The sequence below is a fragment of the Protopterus annectens genome, chromosome 14.part0, assembly GCF_019279795.1.
Source record: "Protopterus annectens isolate FY-2018-M chromosome 14.part0, PAN1.0, whole genome shotgun sequence".
Classification (NCBI taxonomy): Eukaryota; Metazoa; Chordata; order Ceratodontiformes; family Protopteridae; genus Protopterus; species Protopterus annectens.
Genome location: NC_056748.1, coordinates 58284319 through 58311531, shown reverse-complemented (window position 1 = coordinate 58311531; position 27213 = coordinate 58284319). Strand labels below are relative to the sequence as shown.

The 27213-nt window shown below is 43.1% G+C and overlaps 1 protein-coding gene across 2 annotated transcripts in view; it reads left to right on the top strand.

Annotated features, from left to right (window-relative positions):
• Positions 1 to 27213, top strand: part of ANXA11 (annexin A11) — an 872911-nt gene that overhangs the window by 734313 nt on the left and 111385 nt on the right. For both annotated transcript variants that reach the window (XM_044055766.1, XM_044055767.1), the window contains one exon: positions 25718 to 25813. In XM_044055766.1, the coding sequence (XP_043911701.1) occupies positions 25718 to 25813 (96 nt within the window). The remainder of the gene's footprint in view (positions 1 to 25717; positions 25814 to 27213) is intronic.

Below are 27213 nucleotides of genomic sequence, written 5' to 3'. Positions count from 1 at the left end.
CTATGCCAACCACTTATCTTGTGGCAGCACCCTTAGGGGGATAACTAGCACTTTTTTTCACAAAATTGGCACATGATCACCCAAGACAAAATGGGTCTTGAATATAGTGTCTCAGGGCTACAGGTTCCACTTTCACACCCTCCCAAAGACAAAAGGTATGCCAGACCTGCCACACAATCAATGGGCAGAGGCACAAAAGCAAGTTTCATCCCTCATGGATATGAGGGCTATTCAGCGAGTACCACAGCAAGAGCAGGGACAAGAATTTTACTCAAGAATTTTCCTGGTACCCAGAAAGGACAAAGCCTGGAGACCAATACTTGACCTGTCTATTCTAAACACTTTTCTGGACGGTCCAAAATTCAAAATGTTGACTCTGCAGCAGCTTCTGCCCATGCTGGGCAAGAAGACTTGGCTTGTAACTTTGGACCTCAAAGAGGCATACCTGCATGTCCCAATCAGACAATCTTGCAGAAGATACCTCAGATTCATAGCTGGCTCAATGCACTACCAATTCTCTGCACTGCCCTTTGGCTTATCTACTGCGCCCAGGGTATTCACAAAATGCCTGGCACCAGTAATTGCATTTTGCAGACAAAGAGGAATCCAAATATAACCTTACTTGGACGACTGCCTTATTCAAGCAGAGAACAAGGACATTCTACTAAAGCATCTGGAATTTGTAAAAAGATTACTAATTTTCCCAGGGTACATAGTAAACGAAAAGAAATCAAAACTGGTACCTCTCAAGAGATAATATTCCTGGGTGCAAACTTAAATACAACTGCCCAGATGGCTTATCTCACGCCAGACAAACAAAGGCAACTGACTTCTTACTTCAAAATGTTGGCAACAAAGACCCAGTTATCTGCAAGAAAAATTCTGCAGGCTTTGGGCTTCATGGCATCCTGTATTCTGCTAATTCCATATGCAAGACTGCATATGAGGAAACTACAATGGTATCTAAAAAGTGTTTGGACTCAACATTGCCACAACCTGGAAACATTAATTACCCTCATTCCCTGCCTGCAACAGGAGTTTTGATGGTGGGCACAGGCCTGTCACCACAACAAGGGATAGCCATTCACTTTGCCCACAGCCAGGCAGACACTAACAACAGATGCATCAGATTATGCCTGCGGGCCCACATGGCAGGAAAATGTATTCAGGGCACATGGCCTGCAAGCCAAATGCATCTACATATCAATCAAAAAGAGATGCTAGCTGTACAGAATGCCCTGACGGCCTTCAAGGATCTACTTCATCCAGGACAACTGCTGATAAAGACGGACAATACTACAGTCATGTGGTACATAAGCAGGGAGGCACACATTTCTACCCCCTCTGCAGACAAGCCATGACTTTGTGGAACACAGCATTGACTTATCAAGTACACCTGCAAGCACGGTTCCTGCCAAGAAAGACAAATACTCTGGCAGACGAACTAAGCAGAAACCTCATGGATCCTCACGAGTGGAAACTAGATCCACAAATTTTCAGTATGATAACAAGGAAATGGGGATGCCCAGACATAGATCTATTTGCCTCCCATCACAACTGCCAACTACAGAGATTCTGCACAAGGACTTATCACAAGCAAGCATGGAAAGTTGATGCTCTGTCATTCAGCTGGAAAACCCTTACAGTATATGCCTTTCCTCCACTGCCTCTCCTCCCCAAGGTACTCCTAAAGGTCAGACAAGAGAAGTAAGTGGTAAAAGAAAGACTAATAAACAAAACAGATACCACAGCCACCGAACACAAATAAATCCAGGTCCAAGAGAAAAGTAACCAGTTTAATATTTCGCCACCAATTGTCACAGTAACGCAATCGACTACACATTTTCGTCTTCAACTTTATCAGCTTTAAAAATCTTCATAAAAACACATCTATTTTATACTTCCCCTCACAAACACATATTCAAATAAACCAATCAGTTTCCACCATCTTAATTATTTCTTAAAGAAACTTATGTTTGAATACATTATACTTAAAAAAAACAATGACCATATAACATAGACAATAAATCAAATGTAAAATCCATAAAGGACTATACAAACCTTTAATTTTGTTAAAAAAATATGTGTTTTGTTAAAATATATGTATTGAAAATATTAACCAAAATAAGCTGATATCAGTACAAGACCTGTGTATTAGGAACTGTTCTTGTGATATCTAGCACCATCTAGTGGTGTTTCTTAAAAACTAAACCCGTAACCAATGTATTTTGTCTTTGAATAAGGCAACAAATTAAAACTATTTCATTCTTTTAAAATATAATATTCACTGCCAAAGTGTGAACATAAAGCTAAAGACATATATATTTAAAGTTTTGCAGCTCTTAATTTTAAAACTGGTGCTAGGGACACCATATCATTAAGCCCCCTATTTCTGCTTGCATCTAAAACCACTTGCCAATATAATTCACGGTGTTCTATAAGGGTCTCCCACATACCACCCCTAGGATTGGTGGGTACTACCTCCAAAACAAAGAATTGATATCCTGTAGTTCCACATTTCAAAACATGAAAGAAAGCTCAAGCATAGAATTTACGAGCATGTATATGATATCAGAGTTCAGAATGAAAAAAATGCATTATGCAAACATGTTTTGAAATGTGGAACTACAGGATATCAATTCTTTGTTTTGGAGGTAGTACCCACCAATCCTAGGGGTGGTATGTGGGAGACCCTTATAGAACACCGTGAATTATATTGGCAAGTGGTTTTAGATGCAAGCAAAAATAGGGGGCTTAATGATATGGTGTCCCTAGCACCAGTTTTAAAATTAAGAGCTGCAAAACTTTAAATATATATGTCTTTAGCTTTATGTTCACACTTTGGCAGTGAATATTATATTTTAAAAGAATGAAATAGTTTTAATTTGTTGCCTTATTCAAAGACAAAATACATTGGTTACGGGTTTAGTTTTTAAGAAACACCACTAGATGGTGCTAGATATCACAAGAACAGTTCCTAATACACAGGTCTTGTTGTACTGATATCAGCTTATTTTGGTTAATGTTTTCAATACATATATTTTAACAAAACACATATTTTTTTAACAAAATTAAAGGTTTGTATAGTCCTTTATGGATTTTACATTTGATTTATTGTCTATGTTATATGGTCATTGTTTTTTAAGTGTAATGTATTCAAACATAAGTTTCTTTAAGAAATAATTAAGATGGTGGAAACTGATTGGTTTATTTGAATATGTGTTTGTGAGGGGAAGTATAAAATAGATGTGTTTTTATGAAGATTTTTAAAGCTGATAAAGTTGAAGATGAAAACGTGTAGTCGATTGCGTTACTGTGACAATTGGTGGCGAAATATTAAACTGGTTACCTTTCTCTTGGACCTGGATTTATTTGTGTTCGGTGGCTGTGGTATCTGTTTTGTTTATCAGACAAGAGAAGCCAAAAATTATACTGATTGCCCCAGACTGGCCACGCCAGCACTGGTATCCAATCCTAAAGAGCTTGTCTCAAGACCCAGCCTGGACATTACCTCAAATTCCTCATTTACTGACCCAACAAAACAATCAGATCCTGCACAGCCACCTCAGAACCCTAAATCTGGCTGCATGGCTGATAATGTAACCATTCCGAACAGACCTCTCTCTAAAGCAGTTATGTATGTTATTTTGGAGGCCAGGAGGCCCAGCAACAGAAATTGTTATGCAGAAAAATGGAAGAGATTCTGTGCTTGGAACCAGGCACAAGGAATTGACACGCTTGTACCAAATATTCCTCAGATTATACAATACCTAACTGAGATGCTGGACAAAAGCCTATCCTTTTCTTCAATTAAGATCCATGCCGCTGCCATTTCAGCTCATTACAATACGGAACCACCTATTTTTTCACATCCACTGCTAAGGCAGTACCTCAGAGGGGCCAGAAACATAAGACCTCCAAGGAGAGTGCCAATACCTGCATGAGACCTCAATTTTGTCTTGGAAAAGCTCACACTGCCTCCTTTTGAGCCAGTCAATACAGCTGAGATAAAATACTTATCATGGAAAACAGCTCTGCTCCTAGCAATTACTTCAGCAAGAAGAGTCTCAGAGTTACAAGCACTGATGGCTGTGGAACCTTTTATTATTTTCCATCCGGACAGGGTTTCTCTAAGGACAAACCCAACATTTATGCCTAAAGTAGTGTCCACTGTGGCTCTTAACCAAACCATTCATTTGCCTGCCTTCTGTCCAAACCCACAGAATAAGGGGGAGAGACTTCTGCATTCTTTGGACATACACAGACAGCTACGCTTCTACATGGACAAAACTAAAGCTTTCAGAAAGACTGAGCAACTCTTAGTGGCATATGCTGCAGGATCGCAAGGAAAAGCTATTTCAAAACAGACTATTTCAAAATGGATAGGCCACTGCATTCATTTCTGCTATTCACAACATGGCAAATCAGTGCCTAAGGGCATTAGGCCACATTCAACCAGAGCAGCAGCCACTTCAGCAGCCTTCCTCAGAGTAGTACCAACTAAGGACATTTTGGAGGCTGCAACTTGGACTTCAGTGCACACTTTTACAAAGCACTTCCACTTACCTCTTTACTCTAAATCTAGAGCAGACTTTGCCACTGCAGTTCTGCAGGGCCTCATAGCCACTCCTAATTCTATTTAGGCCCAACCACCCAACCTCAGCTTTGGGAATCAACATAAGTGTAATGACTGCAACAGTGAAATGCAATGAACATAGTACAGTTTTGTACCTACCATAAATGTAGATGTTCGAGTGTATTCACTGTTGTAGTCCAGGTTACCCTCCCACCATCCCCTTTCATTGCTGGGACTTATCTGTACTTCTCTAGTCTATACAACCTATGTGGTGTATTTGCTTGTAGATGAAGGTAATGTTTATGTTAATGCATGCTTTTTTATGGGAAGAATTTTTAGCCTACCCTTTTGGGGGCACCTGACATCTGGGGCAAGAAAAACTGAAGAAAATGATGTCGGCTGCCTCTTTTATACCCCTGGCGCACGGACGTCAGGGAAGAGGCAACAGCAACCGACGCCGGACCAGGACTTTGGAATTCAGGCCGACTGCGGGTATCCTGCCAGCAGGATAACCCAAGTGTAATGACCGCAACAGTGAATACACTCGAACATCTACATTTATGGTAGGTACACAACTGTACTTTCCTAAGCACCCTGGAGAGTACACTCTCATACTGGGCGACTTCAACTACCCTTCCATTAACTGGGAAAACTACTCATGTTCCAATACACTTGCCTAGTGCTTTCTGGAATTCATTAATTCCAATGCTCTGGACCAGCTCGTTCTTACCCCCACTAGAGGTAGCAACATCCTTGACCTGGTCCTTACTAACATGGGCAAACGTTGATCTACACCAATAGTCAACTCCTCCCTGGTTAGATCCAACCACAAATTAATCACCTCGGAAATCCACATCCCCCCACCCCCTCACAAAGGTAACCACCATGAAAAACTTCTCCAAGGCTAACTTTGGGCTTCTACAAACAGAGGTGGCTAACTTCACAGCACCCATGTAAATGGAGAATAGTTGCATGACCGCCAAATCATACACCAATGCATTGATGCACTGTATGAACACGGACACAAATGTATGGATCTCGCTATACCCAATACAACTAAGACGCTCTCCTCAAAAAAAAGGAAGTCAATCTGGTGGTCCTCTGCCATAAACAAACTCTACAGCAGAAGGAGGAAACTGATGTGGAATAAGGTGAAGTCCCAAGACTGGAAAAACTCCCTTATCAGCTTCAACAAAAGGTTGAGATCCCTCATCAAATCCTCTAAAGCTAGCTATAAAAACATAATTGCAGCAGATAGTAAAGACAACCACAAGGCCATCTATAGTTTGTGAAGAATCTCCACAGCAATACCCAGATTTGCTCTGAGCTACTGCACATTGGTACCTCCTATATCGAGCCAATATACTGGCCGACAGATTCAGTGCTAACTTTACCCCCCCCCCCCAACGACCAATCACAATACCAGTAGATTTACTACTGCTGCACAGGTTAAAACAGCACTGTCCAAGGCCAAGAATACAGCTTCTATGTGACCTGACAATATCCCTGGCTGTGTCCTACATGAGCTACAGAGTGAACTGGCACTTCACCTGTGTGTCCTGTTCAATCACAGCCTCACCTCAAGCTTTGTCCCTACTGAATGGCACACTGCTACAGTCATCCCTCTCCACAAAGGAGGAGCGATTACAGACCCTGGGAATTATCGCCCACTTAGCCTGATGAGTCTGATATGCAAAGCTATGGAACGCAGCATCATGGACCTAATAAACAAGGATATAGGGAATCTCCAAACTCTGGATCCTACACAGTTTGGTTTTGTGAAGGGTAGATCATACCTGCTCAATTTGGTCGACTTCTTTGAGTCGGTCACCAGAGCTGTGAATGAAAGCAAGGTGGTTCATACAGCCTACCTTGATATGGCCGAGGCCTTTGATACCATTCCCCACTCAGGAATCATAGAAAAACTCGTTAAGCTAGGCATCAACCCCTATTATCACTAGGTGGGTTGCAAATTGTCTCACAGATAGAACCCACAGTGTGAAAGTAGCTGACTCCAAGTCAGACTGCCGACCAATCACGAGTGGTCCTGGGTCCCCTCCTGTTTGGTATCTACTTCTCAGATGTGAAAGCAAACATGGGAGGGTTGTGGCTGACAAAGTTCGCAGATGACTGCAAACTAGGTGCCATAGTCGATACACCAGCTGACACATACATCCTACAGAAAGGCCTCACTGAAATGGACAACTGGTGCCGGAGTCATGGCCTTAAACTAAATGCCAAAAAATGTATAGTCATCCCCTTTGGGAAAAACAAAGTACCCACAAATTATCACATAGACAGTAACCCACTAAGTACGGAAAAAGTAATCGGAGACCTGGGGACCCAAGTCGATAGTGACCTCTCATTTGACACCCATGTTGCCAAAGTGGTTAGAAAGACTTTCTACCTTGCCCACCTTATCATGAAGGGATTCACATCCAGATCAAAGGAGGTCATTGTACCCTTATACTCCTCCCTTATCAGGCCCATGATTGAGTACAATGCCCCATTTGGTATGTACCTCACCCGGCACTTGCAACAGCTAGAGAGACCCCAAAAGTACCTCACCAAGAGAATCAAGGGTCTCCAACATATGTCATATGCGGTCAGACTAAAGAAACTCCAGCTCTATTCAGTAGCATACCGCCTACTCAGAGGTGATCTGTGCCTGACGTACAAGGCATTGTCCAGTCAGGAATTGATGGGCATGCTCCACCTCAAAAATTCCAAATCCATCAGAACCACGAGAGCTAAAGATTTAAACCTCAGCACAAATATGAATAGGACATGCTGGAGGGACAGATTCATAACTCAGAGGCTTCCCATACTCTGGAACAGAATCCCAGTTCATGTTAGGCAGAGCCCCTCACTGACTCTCTTCAAGAGAAAACTTGACGAGTAGATGGGAGATCGTAGGTTTACCCCAGGGGTCATCTCTGTGTCACTACTAGACAGAGGCACAGTAAACTAAGTCTATTATGTAAGGGGGTCTTCACTGTGTCACTACTAGACAGAGGCACAGTATTCTAAATCTATTCTGTACACTTTTGTACCATTACATAGGGTGGCGAAAGCCACATCACTATGGCTAGGCTTATAAGTGCCCCAAGGAAGATAGCCTAGTACTAAACTATGAAACTTCTCTGAAGTCCAGGCCAACACGAAGGGACTCTGCCTTACAAAGTTCACAGACTATTGCAAGTTGGGAGCTATTATTAACTCCCCAAGTGATGTTGACATCCTACAGAAAGGCCTCAATGACACCAACAACTGGTGTCAGAACCATGGCCTTAAGCTCAATGCCAAAAAATGCGTCATCACCCTCCTTGGGAAAAACCCGGTTCCCTTGAATTACCACATTGATGGTAGTTGACTGAACACAGAAGGTGTTATAAGAGCCCTGAGCACACAAGTTGACAGCAGCCTCTCTCTTTTGACCACCACGTTGCCACTGTGGTCAGAAAGTCCTTCTGTGTGGCACATCTCATTACTAAGGGTTTTGCTTCCAGGAAGAGGTCATTGTCTCCCTCTACTCTTCTCTCATTAGGCCAGTCAACTACAATGCCCCATTTGGCATGTACCTCACTAGACACCTTCAACAACTGGAGAGGCTGCAAAAGTACCTCACAGAGGATCCTAGGCCGTAAACACTTGTCCTATATGGACAGACTCAAAAAACAATAGCTATTCTCTGTCTCATATCGCCTACTTAGAGGCTATCTCTGCTTGACTTACAAAGTTATGTCTGACCCAGTTCTGTTAGAAATGCTACATCTAAAGGAATCCCAATCCCTCTGCACCACACACTCCAGAGACCTCCCTACCACAATCAACAGAACATGCTAGAGGGACAGGTTCGTAACCCAGAGACTGCCCGTGCTATGGAATAGACTTCCCATACATATCAAACAGAGCACTTCAGTGGCCCTCTTCAAGAGAAAACTTGACGAGTGGATGGAAAATAGAAAATTCACCCTGGGAATCAGTCCAGTGGCTCTACTCAACAGAGGCACTAGGAACTAAGGTCGGGTGGCACAATGCCAGGGTAATCCTATTGGGCTAGGCTTGTAAAGGTTCCAGGGCCATTAGCCTAGTACACACCTATGAACCCATTTGTTGCCTGAGAAAGTCCGACTGAGCTTGTGCCCTTTTTCAGCAGAGGCCCAGAGAGAAAAGCTCCACAGGAAAAAAAAAATATTGTTACAATTCATAGTATTGAATAGAAAATATAGAACGTGTGTCAAGTTAAGTGTTAAAGAAGAGTTTTACAATTGAAATGCACAGAAAATGATAATTGGTCACAAGCACAGATAACGAGTTACATGCAGTACTGCTCCCAGGCATAGAGAAAAAATGCAGTCGGGTGTAAACGCACACAGTCAAGTGAGATATAAGGTACAAAAGGATGTGGTAAACTTGTAGGTAGGTAGATAGATGCATGGAACCTGCATCCAGATGAAAAAGAAAGGCTGCATTCTCAAAGCATCTCCAAGTATTGCTATAAAAGTCCCCTTTCTACCTCTGGGGATATAACCATAAAAAGATGTCTTTAACAGCAGAATTGTTGTCCTCTGGGACAACTCGCTCACTATCTAAACACCCAAAATGTCATTGTCTTGTCCCCTTCTATGAGGTAGAAAATTATTCTGCTTTTTATTCTTGCTGTCAGTGGGTAATGTCAGGCTGAAGCATTTGTTAGGTCCTAAATTCCAAGCTGTATGTCCCCCAGACACACTGTCCCATTTCCATTAAGTCCCATCCAGTAAGTCCCATCAATTGATAAGCCTGACATCTTGTAACAACATTACATTCAGCAAGGTATAGCAAAATTAAACTGGTATTTACTCTGATTGAGCTCCATTTATCTGAAAGCATGGTGACCCCATTGGTAAGATCTCTACCTCACAGCTCCATGGTGCAGAGATCAATCCTAAATTCTGGTTAGTGCCTATGAAGATTTTGCATTTTTCCCTCTGCCTGTATGGATTTTCTCTACATGCTCCAGTTACTTCCACCTTTAAAAACATGCTGATTTATTAGCTACATGCGTTGTATTTATGCTTGCTGTTGTGGCCCACCTGGCTGAAAATCATCTGTGGGCCAGTCCACTTTTCTGATTAGCAAATATAAATTAAAATATAACTAAACATTCAGAGCATCAGTACAAAGGTAATGCAAGGACAACATGAAGTTTGAGAGCCTGGTGCAGAGTTGTTACATGTCCTACTCTTACTTGTTCTTTAAGTTTGTCATCAGGCATGGTTCGATCCTCCTGGTCCGACAGTGACACCTCCATGCCTTCTCCGACCGACTCTGTAGAACCCAGAATCTTATCTGGCATGCATAGTGATTTCAGCCAGATAATCTTTCTGGCCTCCACTAGGCTTTACAACTGAAGCTGACTCTTCTGGTGTGTCAAAGACAGGATGTAACACATAAATGCCTGAAACAAGAGAGACAGCAAGCAGCACTGTTGCAGAACTGTACTGACCCATTCCTGTAGGACAGTGCAAATTAACATGTTGAGATGCATCGAAAGGATGCACAGGATGTTTTCCTTGGACATTGGGCAGAAATATGGCTTTGAGATGCCCCACAAACATGCCGTCCATTTCTGGAGGTTGGTTTCATGTGGTCACTAGTACCACAAGGACAGAATAGAATAGATTGCTTTGAATACACAGGGTAAAAAAATCTCACTAGTTTCCACAAAGTGGCAGTTTGTCATTGTAAAGGGAAGTTATTTGAATATACTTGCAGACAAAATTGCTCTGTGCTCTTTAGGGATCACTGCAAAGAAAAATCCCCTTTCTACAAAGTCAGTAACCTTACTTCATTGTATTAATAAAGTGGGTGCTGGGTTAAAAGCCCCCTGCATGGAGAATATAGGGAACTTTAGCTTCCAAAAGACTTCAAAGAAAAATGTGTGGCAATAAATTGCATTTCACAAAGCACATATTTGCTCCCACACAAGGGAGCCACCCTCCAAAGATATAACATCTGTGAAATGCCAATGTTGACTACTAGATATATAAAGAAAAAATAAATATCATTGTCCCAATCCCTTGTCAAGATACCACTTCATAACATATTCTTGGCAAAGGACCCATAACCCTAAAGTGGAATTCCAATAATGTCAGCATTTCCTGTTCCCTAAGAAGTTCTGATCTAACCTGTAGTTTTAATTTTCCATTGCTGTAGAGGGTTTTTCAGCATCAGGGTGGCGAAAGCCAAACACACTCCGGCTAGGCTTATAAATGCCCTAGGGCAGATAGCCTAGTATGAACCTATGAACTAGAAAACTAGTGCAGATGTCATTATTTCTAGTCATATAATATGATGCCCAAAACTTGTTTAAGCCACACACTGACTCAAACCTTATGTCTGAGATCTAATTGCCTTGTTTCCACATTAATTTTATTAGTTGCATTAGGGCAAGGCAAAACCGAATATTTGATGTTCTTCGTGTTTCACTGTTGCACTCATCACACTTGGGTTATCTGCCTGCAGGTAGCCCTCAGCCTGAATACCAGAGACTTAGTAATTCTGCATCGGATGCTGTCGCTCCAGGACTCTCGTCAGGGGTAAAAAAAACAGGCAGCCGACGACATTACATTAATCTTTCTTGCCGAGGAGCCCAAAGCAGAAGCAGTTCGTAAGTGCCGGTCAGCCGCTACCTGAATTTTCGTTTACGAATTTAATAATCCTGAAGTCTTATAAAGCTAAGTACCCAGTTGGGGATCCTTTTTTCTTTCTAAGCGATGTCAGAAAAAGTTAACAATTGTCTTGCCTGTGGAAAGCAAATACCCACAGAGATTTTTATTCTTACTGCATCCCCTGTTTAGGCCCAGACCACGACGTCCCTCGCTGTTGGTTTTGTGCCTTATTTAACACCCGAACCATTTGTTGTCGGGCTCTCTTTATCGCTAAATTCTTTTGCTTTCGATCTCCGTATGCTGAAATGGCTTTGGTAAGCCATCCGACTACCGATATTCTGAAAAAATGTAAAGTTAAAGACAGAGACAGACTGCATAGGTCCAAAACTGCCGATGATGCTTCCGTTAAGCTACTCACCAGTTTGCCAGTACTCAGTGAGGTGCTTTCGCACCCTCTGATGCCTGCTTCAGTGGATTCGCAGGCGTCTACTGAGACCCATTCGGAGTCCGGTATGCTGCAAGACTCTTCTTCGACTATGGAGCCTGTGGATGTCTCTACCTTGGATGGTTCCGGAGCCGCTGAGCAGGCACCGGCTTCTGAGGCAGTTACTTGCTCAACCGATGTTAGACTCAAACTGACAACTTCTTTTTTAACCAAAACTACTGAGTTTCTTAGGCCCGGAGTACGCACTACGCCTAGAAAACCGACGCCCAAAGCACCTGCTCCCATGCCACAAAAACAAATGCTTAGAATGGCTAAAGACCTTATTACACTGATTAGGGGAAGTCAGCCTTCCACTGCTAAGAGCCAGAGTCCAGTCCCCTTCAACTTCTACAGACCAGGAGTCCGATGAGACTGAAATTTCTGATTATGAAGACATGCCCTTATCTGCTTATGAGGATTCAGATGCAGAGAAATCCATTCCCTCTGCCTCCCCTCCAGAGGATTTTTCTTTTGGGGAAACCTTGCATACCTTACAAGAGCATTTCCACTGGGAATGCCAAGACTATCCTCTGTCCAAAAAGAGACTCAGAGAATTTCTAGAGTTGCCTCAACACATGCCCTTAGCAATAACCCCTGTCCTGCATGTTGTGGATGATGTTTTTATGGAATCCAGTCTTACTCCTGACACTTTTCCTCCTGCCCCTAGGAAACCAGACAGGTACTACAGAGTACCTGACACTGACAGATTTATTTTCATGAATCCTACTGCTGACCTAGAGATCATTTCCCAGGGACCTAAAGGTATCAAGGCTACTACAGCCAAGAATCTCACCACTTCAGACAGGGATTCCAGAGCTTTGGACAGATGGTGTAGGAAGGTATATACCTCTGCAACTCTTGATATTAGGGCATTGAATTGTCAGTTATACATGCTGAAGTACCAGAAACATATTATATAACTTATTAAACAAAAAGTGGCAACCTTTTCAGACTGTGCAGAAAATAAAGAATTGTAGGAGCTTATGCGCTCTGCAAGCCAAGTCAGCAAGCATACTTTACAGTGTGGCTTTGACATCCTAGAAGCATCTTGCCAGGCAGCTGTCACTGGCTCAGTACTGAGAAGACATGCTTGGCTGAAGGAGCAGACCTTGCCCGACCATGTCAAATCAAAGTTACTAGACGCTCCTTTGAATAAGGACTATTTGTTTGGCACCAAAGTAGAAGAGGCTCTTAAAAAGATGGAAGTAAAAGCTAGGTCTCTGCAGACTGCAACCCCTTAGATTCAGTAGGCATTGCCCTTCCAAACACTTGTCCTTTCCAGCCCCATCCGTGCCTTCTCAAACCAGACCCAGGGGAAACAGACCACCCAGACTACAGCCTCAGGGTATTGGTATGCAGAGATCTAAGCAATGGAGTGCCCCCACCCCTAAAGCAGGGAGTGGTAAGCCACGTCCTTATGGAAAAAGCTCACAATGACTTCTTTACTCCACTCCCCAGCCCTGCGCAATTGCCTGTGCCCCTAGGAGGAAAACATGTCCTTCATGCAAAAAAAACTGGATGTCCATCACTCAGGACCGGTGGGTCCTCAGCATTGTATCTCAGGGGTAAAAGGTTTATTTCCATTCATTGCCAACCCCAAGCGGGTTTCCAGACCTTCTTCCAAACCAGTGGGTAGAGGCTCAAAACCAAGTACTTTCCCTGCTCAATATCAAAGCTATTCAGCCGGTTCCAGTAGAACAGAAGCGTTAAGGATTCTACTCCAGACTCTTCCTGATACCCAGGAAAGAGGGCTCTTGGCGCCCAATCCTGGATCTTTCCATTCTCAACACCTTCCTGGTGGTACCAAAATTTAAAATGCTTACCATGCAACAGCTTCTTCCTGTGCTAGTCAAGGATGCCTGGTTAGTCACCCTAGACTTAAAAGAAGCCTATCTGCCTGCATATCCCCATAAGGGAATCATGCAGGAAGTATCTATATTTCAGGGCAGGGTCGATGCATTATCAGTTCTCTGCACTTCCCTTTGGCTTATCTACTGCACGCAGAGTATTCACAAAATGCCTGGCTCCAGCAATTGCATACTGCAGGCAGAGGAATATCCAAATTTACCCGTACTTGGACGACTGCCTGATTCAGGCGGACAGTCAAGAATTGCTGCTGCAGCACGTGACATTTGTGAAAAACCTTCTCACTTCCTTGGGGTACACCATCAATGAAAAGAAATCAAAACTGGAACCCAGTCAAAATATTGCATTCCTGGGAGCAAGCTTGGACACAACTTCCCAGATGACATTCCTCACTTCAGAAAAACAAGTCTATCTGACAGACTACTTCAAACCAGTGGCCACCAGAACCCAGCTATCTGCAAGAAAAATAGTGCAAGCCCTAGGGTTCATGGCCTCGTGTATACTGCTGATTCCATATGCAAGACTGCATATGAGGAAACTCCAATGGTAATTAAAAAGTCTTTGGTGCCAACATTCTCAGGACCTAGAAACAGTCATTCCTATCATACTCTGTCGTCTAAGGACAGAGTTCCTCTGGTGGGCAGAAGCATGCAACCACAACAAGGGACTGCCATTTACTCAACCCCAAGCCACTCAGACGCTAAACCACAGACGCGTCAGACTGTGCCTGGGGGGGGTGGCACACATGGACGGAAAATGTATTCAGAGCCACTGGAGCCCAAGTCCAATTCATCTGCATATCAACCAAAAAGAGATGCTAGCTGTACAGAATGCCCTGACAGCTTTCAGATCCCTAATCTTTCCAGGACAACTGCTAATAAAAACAGACAACACCACAATTATGTGGTACATCAACAAGCAGGGGGGAACCCATTCCTACCCACTCTACAGGCTAGCCACGGCCCTGTGGAACATAGCCTTGGACATTCAAGCCCATCTGCAAGCTCAATTCCTGCCAGATAAACAAAACTTACTGTCAGATGACTTAAGCAGAAATCTCCTAGACCCACACGAGTGGCAGTTGGAGCACAGCACCTTCAACCTTCTGATTCAGAAATGGGGGACCCCAGAGGTGGATCGCTTTGCCTCCCCTTACAACCACCAGTTCAGCAAATTCTGCACCAGGAATCCTCACAGCTGGAAAGTAGATGCCCTATCTTTTCAGTGGGTAAATCTCTCAGTCTGTGCCTTTCCCTCTCTGTCTCTCCTTTCAAGAGTATAACTCAAGGTAAAACAGGACAGACCAAGGACAATTCTGATTGCCCCAGACTGGCCATGCCAGCACTGGTACCCACTCCTATGCAGCCTGACACCAGTGCCACCCTGGCACCTACACCAGAATCCAACCCTCCTCTCTCAGCAAGAGGGACACATTCTTCATTCACAACTGCAAAGCCTAAATCTTGCAGCCTGGCTTATTCCTTGAATTCTCCCCCAGCAACCTTAAGCAATCAGATCCTGGCCATCATTCTTGAAGCCAGAAGACCCAGTGCAAGAAAATCCTATGCTGATAAGCGGAAAACGTTCTGCTCGTGGATTCAATCTAAAGTAGAGGGCACAACACTGCCCTCTCTGCCTCTTCTCCTGGATTACTTAGCAGATCTACTCCACAAAGGCCTGTCCTTCTCCTCCATTAAGATACACGCCTCAGCCATTTCTGCTCATTTCAACACTGAGCAACCTCTCTTCTCGCACCCTCTTATCAAAAGTTCCTGAGAGGGGCAAACGACTTAAGGCCACCAAGGAGAGCACCCACCCCTGCTTGGGACCTTAACTTTGTACTGGAAAAGCTCACGCTTCCCCCTTTGAACCTGCTGCATCAGCAGAGTTAAAATTCCTCTCTTGGAAAACAGCTTTGCTTCTAGCCATCACTTCAGCTAGAGAGCATCTGAGCTACAAGCACTGATGGCTGTGGAACCCTTCATTATTTTCCATGCTGACAGGGTTTCCCTCAGGACTAGCCCTTCCTTTATCCTAAAGTGGTGTCCAGTGTGGCTCTCTAAAATCAATCCATTCATTTGCCAACCTTCTTCACTAATCCTCAAAATAAAGGAGAAAGGATCCTGCACTCTTTGGATGTGCACAGACAGCTCAGATTCTACCTTGATAGGACTAAGCCCTTCAGAAAATCTGACCAGTTACTAGTCAGCTTTGCAACAGGGGCAGAGGGCAAGGCCATTTCAAAACAAACTATTTCCAAATAGTACACTGCATCCATTTCTGCTACAAGCAGCATGGGAAACCAGCCCCTTAGGGGGTCAGAACACATTCCACTAGGGCAACATCTACCTCTACAGCATTTCTCAGGGGAGTCCCTACCAGGGACACCCTGGAGGCTGCTACCTAGAGTTCTGTACACACCTTCACCAAGCATTACCACCTGCCTATCTTTTCCAAATCCAGGGCAGGATTTGCTACAGCAGTCCTGCAAGGCATACTAGCCAGCCCCAACTCTTCTTCACTGCATCCAACATTCCTCAGCTTTGGGAATCCACCCAAGTGTGATGACTGCAACAGTGAAACACGAAGAACATAGTACAGTTGTGTACAGTTACCATAAATGTAGATGTTCGAGTGTATTCACTGTTGCAGTCCTGGTTTCCCTCCCTCCAGCCCCCTGGTTTTCTCTCTCTCTCTCCTATCTATGGCTATTACTAACCCCTTCTGGGGTTTTGGTATTGGTATTTATTTTTACTGATGGTGTTTTCCCCACCATAACCTAGCACCCTGTTTGGGGGGCTCCTGACATTTGGGGCAAGAAAAACTGATGTGATGATGTTGGCTGCCTGTTTTTATACTCCTGACAACCTGACGTCAGTCCTGAAGCGAGAGTATCCGACACAACAATACTAATAAGTCCCTGGTATTCGGGCGACTGAGGGCTACCTGCGGGCAGATAACCCAAGTGTGATGACTGCAACAGTGAGTGCACTCCAACATCTACATTTATGCTAAGTGTACACAACTACTTTCTTCACTGCTCAAAATTGTGATGAAAATTCTAAATTTGAAGGTTTCATACCGTACTTCAATGTCTGCCTGAGAGTCACCCAGTACTGCGCCCCAATTTTTGTAGTTATGTTTCTTTTTCAGGGAGTTCTTGGGGGCTCATACATGTTTTTGTCAGCTTTTCTTACAGCACCTGTGAAGTCAATTAAGTGGAAAGCAATGTCCTCCTATGTTTTCTTTTCTAAAAGTAAGTTAATCCATGTAGGATAATGATATTGGGGAGGCATTGCTCACTTTAGTTTTTTCAAACATGAAGGAGCAGCAAATTTTTATGATTTTTTCTGATAACCCAAAAATGAGCCCTACATTAACCCACTTAACAGCTGTTCCATTGTTTATCATCTGCTTAAAAGAGCTAATTGAAAAAGGTAACTTTCAACTAGTTCTTCATATCCACTGGATCCTTCATCCCACCAGTAGGGTACTTTGGTATAAACCTGGCCATCCATTTGTGTGCCCCAGATGTGCACTCTGTATGTTCTGCATTTGTCATTGGACAGGGTAAGACTTCTGTGTTTCTCTTAACTCCAGCCCAGCTCTGATATGTAAATATAGAATTAGCATTGTCAAGCAGTAAATTGCACAATTTGTGCAACGAGCTGAATATCATCATCATCATCATCATCCCCTTTTTCCCATTTACATGGGGTCGGGGTATTGTATTAACTGTCGCCAACTCTCGATTCAGTGCCACCCTCCTGCCTTCTTCAACACTCACGCCTGACTGTCGCAGATCTTCTTTCACACAATCCATCCACCTCTTTGCTGGACGTCCTTGCTTCCTCTTACCTTCTTCCTGTCTGTCCCAAATCTCCCTCACCAGATTGTCTTCTGCTTTTCTACACGTGTGACCATACCATCGTAATCTGTTTTCTTTGATCTTTTCTGCAATTGGAGCTACTTTGGCTTCTGCTCTTATGTCCTCATTTCTTCGCCTGTCCTGCAGTGTGCATCCTACCACCTTTCTCAGGCACTTCATTTCCATCACCTCTAGCTTCTTCAACTGTTCTGCCTTTACTGCCCAGGTTTCTGTACCATACAGTAGTACTGGTCGCACCACTGTCTTGTACACCTTACTTTTCAGCTTCTTTGGCATTCTTCTGTCATATACTACACCTGATACTCTATGCCAGTTGGCTGCAGCCCCTCTGATTCTAGCTTTGACCTCTTCATTCAGACCACCCTTCTCCTCAACCACCCCTCCCAGATACTTGAAGCTGTTTACCTGTTCCACTATCTTCCCATCTATCTCTATTCTCAGCTTCTTCTGATTTCCCCAATCTGCTGCCATTACCACTGTCTTATCTACGCTTAGTTTCATCCCATGTGCCTTCAGATTTGCATTCCATTCTCCTATCCTTTGCTGAAGTTCTAGGTCAGAGTCTGCCTGTACTGCCACATCGTCTGCATACAGCAGCTTTGTTGCTGTGACCCCTCCAACCTGTTTGCTGATGTAGTCCATTACCAGTATGAACAGCAGTGGGCTCAGAGCTGAACCCTGGTGTACACCCACTCCCACTGGGAACCCCTCAGTGAGGCCAAACACTGTTCGTACTTGAGTCACTGGGTCCTTGTAGATAGCCTGTACTAATTCTACCAATGTTTCTGCGACTTCAAACCACTGCAGTACTGCCCAGATCAGCTTTCTTGGGACCTTGTCATATGCTTTCTCCAAGTCTAGAAAAGCCCAGTTTGACTCTCTCCTCTTCTCTAGTTTCTTCTCAAGTATCTGTCTCAATGCAAACATCGGGTCAATTGTGCTGCATCCTGATCTGAATCCGAACTGTTCATCTCCCATCTTACATTCTACTATTCTGCGTATCCGTTTATCAATCACCCTCTCCAGAACTTTCATGCAATGTGGTAGGGGTGTGGTGACTCTGTACTGTCCACAGTTGTTTGTTCTTGTACACTGGCACGAGTATGCTTATTCTCCAGTCATCTGGGATACGCCTTTCTCTCCACACTGCAATTAGTACCCTCAGGAGCCATTTCTCCCCTAGCTCACCCAGCATCTTTATCATATCTGCTGTGACCTCATCTGAGCCTGCTGCTTTCCCTGACTTCATTTTCCTTAGTGCTGCTCTTACTTCTTCTAAGCTGGGCTCCTCTTCTACTCTCATTGTAGGCTGTTTCTGGGGCAGTACCGCTTCTGTGGGGTTTTCTTCATTCAGAAGCTGCTGGAAATACTTCTTCCATCTGCCTTTGATGTCCTGTGGGCTGGTAAGCAGGTTGTTGCTGGATTCCCTTATGAAGGGTGTCTGACTATCTTCTTTATCTTTCTGTCTTTGCCTTGCAACCTGGTATAGTTTCTTTGTGCCCCTTACTGAGTCACTTTCCAGAAGCTGATAGAGTGCCTCTGATGCCCTATTCTTTGCTATTGCAACCTCTTTCTTAGTTTCTTTGTTAGCCAACCAGTAGTCCTTCCTAGCTTGGTCAGTCTTTTCAATCTCCCACTTCTTCCTGCACTCCTTCTTTCTTTTGATTACTTCCTGCACTTCTGCATTCCACCACCAGCTTTCCTTATGTACCTTATTTCCATACCTGCCTTGCCACATATCTTTTCTGTAGTCCTAACACATGCTGTTTTAGGCTGCCACTCTTCTTCAACTCCACCTATTTCCTCCTCTTCTTGGGGTGCTAGAGCCCTGAGTAATTCCTTGAACTGCTGTACTTTCTCTCCAGTCAACTTCCAGGTCTTCAGCCTGGTCTCTGTTGACCTTAGAGCCTTCTCTGACCACTGCTTGCAGCTGATTGTGGCAACTACTGGTTTATGCTGTGAACCGACTGTTTCACTGGGGATGACTTTGCAATCATGGATTCTACTCAGTGCCTTTTCCTTACTAGGAGGAAGTCTACCTGAGTTGCATGTTGGCTACTCTTGTATGTGATCTTGTGACTGTCTCTCTTTCTGAACCATGTGTTGGCTACTATCAAGCCATTTGCTAGACAGAAGTCTAGAATGGCTTCTCCTTCTTTATTCCTATTGCTCCACCCATGTGGACCCAGGCAGTCCTCATATCCTGTTCTGTCTGTCCCGATATGTGCATTTAAGTCACCCATTATCAACACCAATTCATGTTGTCCTGCTTTATCTAGTAGGTCCTGCAACTGCTGTCTGAATGCACTCTTTTCCTCACTATCACAACCCTGCTGTGGGGCATAGGCTGAGATTATGAATACTGCCCTATCATTACACTGGAGTCTGATTGCCATGAGTCTGTCATTAATTCTGATGATATCCCTCACTGACTTCTGAAGCCTCTGTCTCACCACAATTCCGACACCATTTCTAGCCTGTCCACCACCTGAGTAGTAGAGTCTGGATCCCAAGCCAAGTGGCTTTGTTGCACTGCCCTTCCATCTCGTCTCTTGGATACATAGGATGTCCAGCCTCCTCCGTATCATCATGTCATCCACTTCTAAGTGGCGTCCTGTCAGTGAACCTACATTAAGCGTAGCAATTCTTAGTTCATGTTTGGCAGGTTGGTTGGTTTTATGTCAAGCTTTCACTCAACAGAGCTATCCCAGGTATCCCAGGCTGGGCAACTAGACACCGGCCAGCCAGTAGCCTATTGACCCAGGGCTGCTGGGCTTTTATGGTGGGCACACACTGGCCAATAGGGGCACATATACCCTTCCCACCATTAGCATGGGTCCCTGGCGTGGGTCAGAGAGTAGGCCGGGTCCTCAACCCACTTATCACCGGTAACTACCCATGCCCATTTTTTGGCGACAGTCAACATGACCGAATCACTAGAGCCATATTTTACACTGTCGAGTGGCTAGCCCTGCCACGGCGTGCAGTTTGTGATCCGTGTTCTCCTATCTTGAGGATACTGCGCACCACAATAGATGCCCAAAGCGGTTGGTCTTTTTGCAACTCTTCCCCCCATTGGGCACCATGTAGAGTCTGTGCTGCTGCCCACCGCTCCATTCATTGGTGAGTTTGGGATGGAAACACTCAGCATGTTTTTCGAACATGGGAGAAACCCCATGGAGACACAGAGAGAACATGCAAACTCCAAGCAGGCATTAGTCGGAGGTTAGGATTGAACCTTGTACCTCGTGCATTGGAGGCGAAGACCTTAACCACTAAGCCATCTGGTCTCTTGCAGTTGCAACGAGCTGAATAATCCTATAATAAAATTCTAAGTTGGGGGTACTGACTCTTTCTGTCTTAGAAGGTTGCTAAACTTCTTCAAGACTACTTAAGCTTTTCTCCTTGACCACATAAATTTAAACACTGCTGCCTTCAAAATATTGAAAAATCTGTTAAGTGGATGAGATGAGAGTGTCTGGGCCATGTACACAGTCTGTGGCAGAATACATTTGTGAAAAATGTGTGTTCTTTGTAGGAGATTTGACAGTCTAATTTCCATCTCCATAAAGTGGTCTTTATATGTGTAGTAATTGTAGTCTAGGAACAGGCCACTGTTTTATTAATAGTAGTAACTGTGAGATAGGAGTGACCTCCGTCTGATATGTAGTAACAATTCGAGCATTGGAGCAAGCCACTGTCTGATCATTAATAATGACTGTGGCCTAGGAAGAGGTTACTGTCTGATCAGTAATAATTGTAGCATAGGAATGGGCCACTGTCTGATCAGTGGTAATAATTGTGCCCTAGGAGTAGATCACTGTCTGATTAGTAATAATAACCATGACCTACGAATAGGTCACTGTCTGATCGGCAATAATTGTAGTATAAGAATGGGCCACTGTGTGGTTAGCAGTAGTAATTGTCTTTTAGTAATAGGCCACTGTCTGATCAGTAGCAATATCTGTGAACTAGGAAGAGGTCACTGTCTGATCAGTAATAATTATAGCATATGAATGGGCCACTCTCTGATCAGTAATTGTAGCATATGAATGGGCCAGTGTCTGATCAGTAATATCTGTGAACTAGGAGTGGATCACTGTCTGATCAGTAGTAGTAACTGTGCACTAGGAAGAGGTCATTGTCTGATCGATAATGATTGTAGTATATGAATGGGTCACTGTCTTATCAGTAATAATTTGTGCCAAAGGAATTGGTCACTGTCTGATCAGCAGTAATAACTGCAGCCTAGGAATGGGTGACTGTCTGATCAGTAATAATTGTATCATAGGAAGGAGTCACTGTCTGATTAGTGATAGTAATTGTGGGCTAGGAATGATACACTGTCTGACCAGTAGTAGTAGTAATTCTGGACTAGGAATGAGTCATTGTCTGATCAATAATAATTGTAGCCTGGGAATGGGTCAGTATCTGATCAGTAATAATTGTGGCCTAGGAATGGGTTACTGTCTGATCACTAATAATTGTATCATAATAATGGGCCACTGTCTGATCAGTGTATCATAATAATGGGGCACTGTCTAATCAGTAGTAATTGTGGCCTAGGAGTGGGTCGGTATCTGATCAGTAATAATTGTAGCCTAGGAATGGCTCACTGTCTGATCAGCATTAATAATTGTGGTCTTAGAATGGGTCACTGTCTTATCAGTAATAATTTTACCAAAAGGAATTGGTCACTGTCTGATCAGCAATAATAATTGCAGCCTAGGAATGGGTCACCATCTGATCAGTATAAGTTATATCATAGGAAGGAATCACTGTCTGATTAGTAGTAATAATTGTGGGCTAGGAATGTGCCAGTGTCTAACCGGTAGTAGTAGTAACTGTGGACTAGGAATGAGTCGTCTGATCAGTAATAATTGTAGGCTAGGAATGGGTCAGTCTTATCAGTAATAATTGTATCATAATAAGGGGCCACTCGCTGATCAGTAATAATTGTATCATAATAATGGGCCACTGTCTGATCAATAGTAGTAATTGTGACCTAGCAATAGGCTACTGTCTGATTAGTCACAGTTGTAGCATAGGAACTGGGCCACTGTCTGACCAGTAGTATTAATTGTGGACTAAGAATAGGTCAGTATCTGATCACAGCCTAGGAATGGGTCAGTATCTGATCAGTAATAATTGTAGCCTAGGAATGTGTCAGTGTCTGATCACAGCCTAGGAATGGGTCAGTATCTGATCAGTAATAATTGCGGTCTAGGAATGGCTCAGTATCTTGTCAGTAATAATTGTATTATAATAACGGGCCACTGCCTGATCAGTACTAATTGTGACCTAGGAATGGGCAATATCTGATCAATAATAATTGTGGCTTAGTAATGGGTCAATATCTGATCAGTAATAACTGTGCCCTAGGAATGGGTCACAGCCTTGTAGAAAAACTTTACAAAGTGAATTCACTACGCAGCCTTCCTTATAACCATCCCGCTCCATCTCTCTAGTTTACATGGGGTGAGTACTCACAGTTGTATGCAAATACAGCACTTAGGGCTTCTGCTACCAGCCTTGCTAAACACTCCATGATGAGATGTGGGTCATCCATTTTAAACTTCATTTACCTGTACAAAAGGTTAAACCAAATTAAATAACAGGCTAAGAGAGACCTTTTCCTATATACAATCTAGCTACCTTATTTTGTTGCTGATGCTGATAGGAGGACAGTGTCTACCTCACCATTTGAACAAACAAAGGGCCAGTAAGTTGAATATCATATTTATGCACCACAGACAAGATGCCATATCAAGAGTCCATTTAATCTGTTGTCCAGCCATCCATCCATTTGTGTTGAGTTTCACTTGACTTGTATAGTGACTTTATTAGATTAAGACCACCCTCTGCAAACCTTAATAGGGGAGTAAGGAGTAGAAGTGTACTGCCAAGCCTTTCTACCATTTCATGCAGACAGCAACACACAAGAGACCTTGGACACTGTTCCAACTGTCATATGTATTTAGGAATGGAAAGAAACTGGAGTATGCCAAGAAAGCCCAAGTGACTAGAGGGGGGACATGCAGCTTCCATGCAGAAGGCCCAGACAGGAACTGGACCAGTGAACTTGTTGCTGTGAACAATTCTACTTAATGTGCCAACCCAGGAGTTTCTTCATGACTGGCTTATTTCAAATTTCCATCCAGTACTTTGTACCTTAGTCACTCTTTGTGCCCTTCATAACACGCTAACATTGATGGTGGGGTACCTGCTCTTTTCATAATTTCACTCCACTGAAAACCAGTCAGTGTGGCTCGTGACTGTGGAGCAGCCACCAGTAATTCAAAGAATGAACTGGTCAAAACACCTATGTGGTCTACATTGTCTGATTTCATTACTGTACCAACATACCTGTCCATCATTCTTAATCCACACACCTGCTACTGGTAAAGTGGAATTTCCACAATCCCTTGGCCAGCAACTCTGTCTCTTAAAAGCAGTACCTGCTGTTTGCAAGCTGAGTATGGGTAAGAGTGACAGCCACACACCATGCGTGTTTAAAGTTCCTTGACGGTAAATAGGGTTGTTGTTGGGTTAGTCTGTAAGATTGCTTAAGAAATGTAGTGACAAGTCGGTGTACTGCATGTTGAAAAGCAGCTGTCGTATGCTACATGTCACACACATAACATCATCAAAGTACTGTACATTTTTTTCATTTATTTACACTCGTAATGTTATATTTGATTAGCTGTTCTATAATCCATTCATGAAGATGGTATGGGCAAAATTAAGAGACATTGTGTGTGCACGTTTCCCCGGCTGCTATTTAGAATGGTATAGTGGCTTGTATTGCATGCACACTGTTCACAATTTCCAAGGCTTTCTAAGTTACCAGTGAGTGGGAGGTCTGACAAAGGCAGATGCATTCAAACAAGCTTTCTTGCTATCTTTTGTTTTTTTTTTTTTTTTTGTTTTGTCTACACAGATGTTGTGAGCGCTATGAAGTGTGCACTGTAATGATTTCCCAGGACTCTCTCTTCCTCTGTACTGTCTCTGACTCGCATTTCTCCTTGTTTTTGTATCATTTTCTTCATCATGAAGTGTTGATTATTCCTTCTATGGAACTGAGAATCCTTGAACTTGAATATGTTTATTGTAATTTATTCTTTAGACAGTGTACTAGTAAAGTGGTTATTACTGGTGTCTTTAACACACACACACAAGGTGCAGTGTTCAGTCTTAGTCTTGAGATGCTCTATGGGCGCAGAGTATGTATGTTTTTCATATGTCTGAGTGGATTTTCTGCAGTTCATTAAACTTCCTTCCTCATCCAAATTGTATACATTTATGTTGTTTGATGACTCGAGTAAATGTTCAGAATGTTGGTATTATAATGCTTATCTCTAGCTGTCCCCATGTAACTCAGACTTTGACACAGTAGGACTGAGTTAACAAAATTTAAGTTTAAACCTACACTTCTAAAAGTTTTTGTGGAAAAATATTTGCGAGTTAAATGTGTCTTGTCCTCTACATTTTGGTTTAGAATTTAGTTCTTTTGTTTAACCTGCATAAAAAGATAGTAGTGGAGCTTGATAAAATATACAGTAGACTGATTGTAAAGCCATTTGTTTTAATGCTAGCATTTATTGTGCACAGTTGCCACTAAATTAAAGATGTTTGCCAGCAGTAAGCTAGAGTAAGTGACCTATGGTGCAGAGACAAAACCAGTACTAAAGCTCTAGACGATCAATGTTAAATTAGTGTCATGGGGTCTAGAGACAATACAGGGGGAGGATGGGAGTGAGAGGGTGATGTCAGCTCACCCATCATGGGGGATGGGGGGCAGCCTCGGCTCACTGCAGCAAGTAGTGTACAAGCCTGGCAAGCAGTGAGCTGCTTAGGGGGCTGCACATTCATGGAAGCAGACATGCACCTCCTAAGACCAGCATCATGGAGCTTGCAATGCTGGGACAGGGAGTTAAGCCATACTGCCCTAGTAGCAGTATAACATCGCATTAGTGTCCTCAATCAGATTTAGCCCAAGAGAGGCTAAGGCAGGTCCAGAAGACCCAGTGAATGAGCTATGGAACTGGTGACATTTAGCGGTCAGGTGTGGGAAAGAGAAAAAAGCACAATCGCTTTGCACAGCAGAACATCTTTGGAAAAGAATTAAAACTAGGATGTTGAATTAAAGCTATTGTGTTCTGATATTTTTCAACAGTGTCTTGCTTCTCTTTGAAATGTAAATGTGCTAGAACAATTTACTAAGTGCTGTAATCTGTCCCTACTAGTGTTTGAGGAGTATAGAAGCATGACGGGCCGAGAAATAGAGAAGAGTATCTGTCGTGAGATGTCTGGGGACCTGGAAAGTGGCATGGTTGCCGTGGGTAAGTGCATCTGATGAGCAGTAAACACAATGACATAATAGTTTCAAGTTCCCAGATTCTGTTCTTTATACTAATTTTGCTGTTAATAGTAGCATAAAGTACATACCACTGAGATGTGCAATGTTACAAATGTATCTTATACCCATAGAGAGACTTATACCTATGGAGACAGTTATACCTGTGGAGACACTGAGGATGATATGACTGGTATAACTCATAAGGATATTGCACAGGAAAGAATAAGGCATGCAAAGGAGGAACTGAAGCCAAGATGCAAGAAAAGGGAAAGGAATAACATGGGAGGAGGGATGAACAATATGTGGGGACCAACGAAGTTATAAGCTGGATAATATCACAAATAAATGTCATAGATAAAAGATTTAAAAAGTTCTTTGCCCTCACAGCACCCTGTGTAAAGAAAGGAGAAAAGAGGGTGGCAATGCTGAATGTGCGATGACAGAGGTGAAGGTTGCTAAAGGGAATAACATTGCTGGAGGAGTGGATGAAAGGGGTGGAGTTGTTACCTGTGTTGTGAATACTTGGAATTGTTACCTGTGTTGTGATACTTTAAAAGAATAAAGTGCAAGTAGGAAGCTGTCAGTTTGTGGCAGAAAAGGAGGAAGGGAAATAGCAAAAAGAACTGGGGTGGTAACTCTGGTGGGATGAGTATAATGCTACATGTTTAAATACTAGGAAAAAATTTACCACAATTTAATGGACAGAGTGAGAGAAAGTATGAGCAGTGCTTTTAGTATCTGTAGTGAAGAGGAAGGGGGTTCGGATCTTAATAGAAGTGATGACAGAAAAGGTCTGCTAATTTGAGGTGGTAGTGACAGAAGATACCATAACATCAACAAAATGACAGATAATATGATACATAAGTATTTTTTTATTAAAACGAAGATGGCTCTTGCACAAACCAGAAAAAAACATTGCATATGTACATTCCTGTTAAAAGCACACCATACCAACAGACTATGTTTTTTTGGAGGGGAGGGGGTTACTTGATAACATCAACAGTACAGTTTTTGTATCCAGTCTACCACAATCAAGCTTACTGCCATCTGGTAGATCAATGCATAAATAAAATGTTTCTTTAGGGGAATCACATCCACTTACACCTCCTGATGTGGGGGGCTCAGTCCCCATGCCTCCTATTTCTAAATATACTACCTCTGAGATTACACTAAGAAAAAAATAGAATAAATGTATTTCTCAAAGCAGGTAAAACCTCGGAGAATGGAAGTAAGGGTAATAGAGGCCCCGCAATGGATGGTTCATGGGCACAGCTTCCCTCAAAATTATTCTATAGCAGAATGGTTCTTTATTTAATATTGGGTTGCTAGAAGGAATTGCATGAACAGCTTGTTAGTATGTTCAGTCTGAAGTAGGATGAAAGG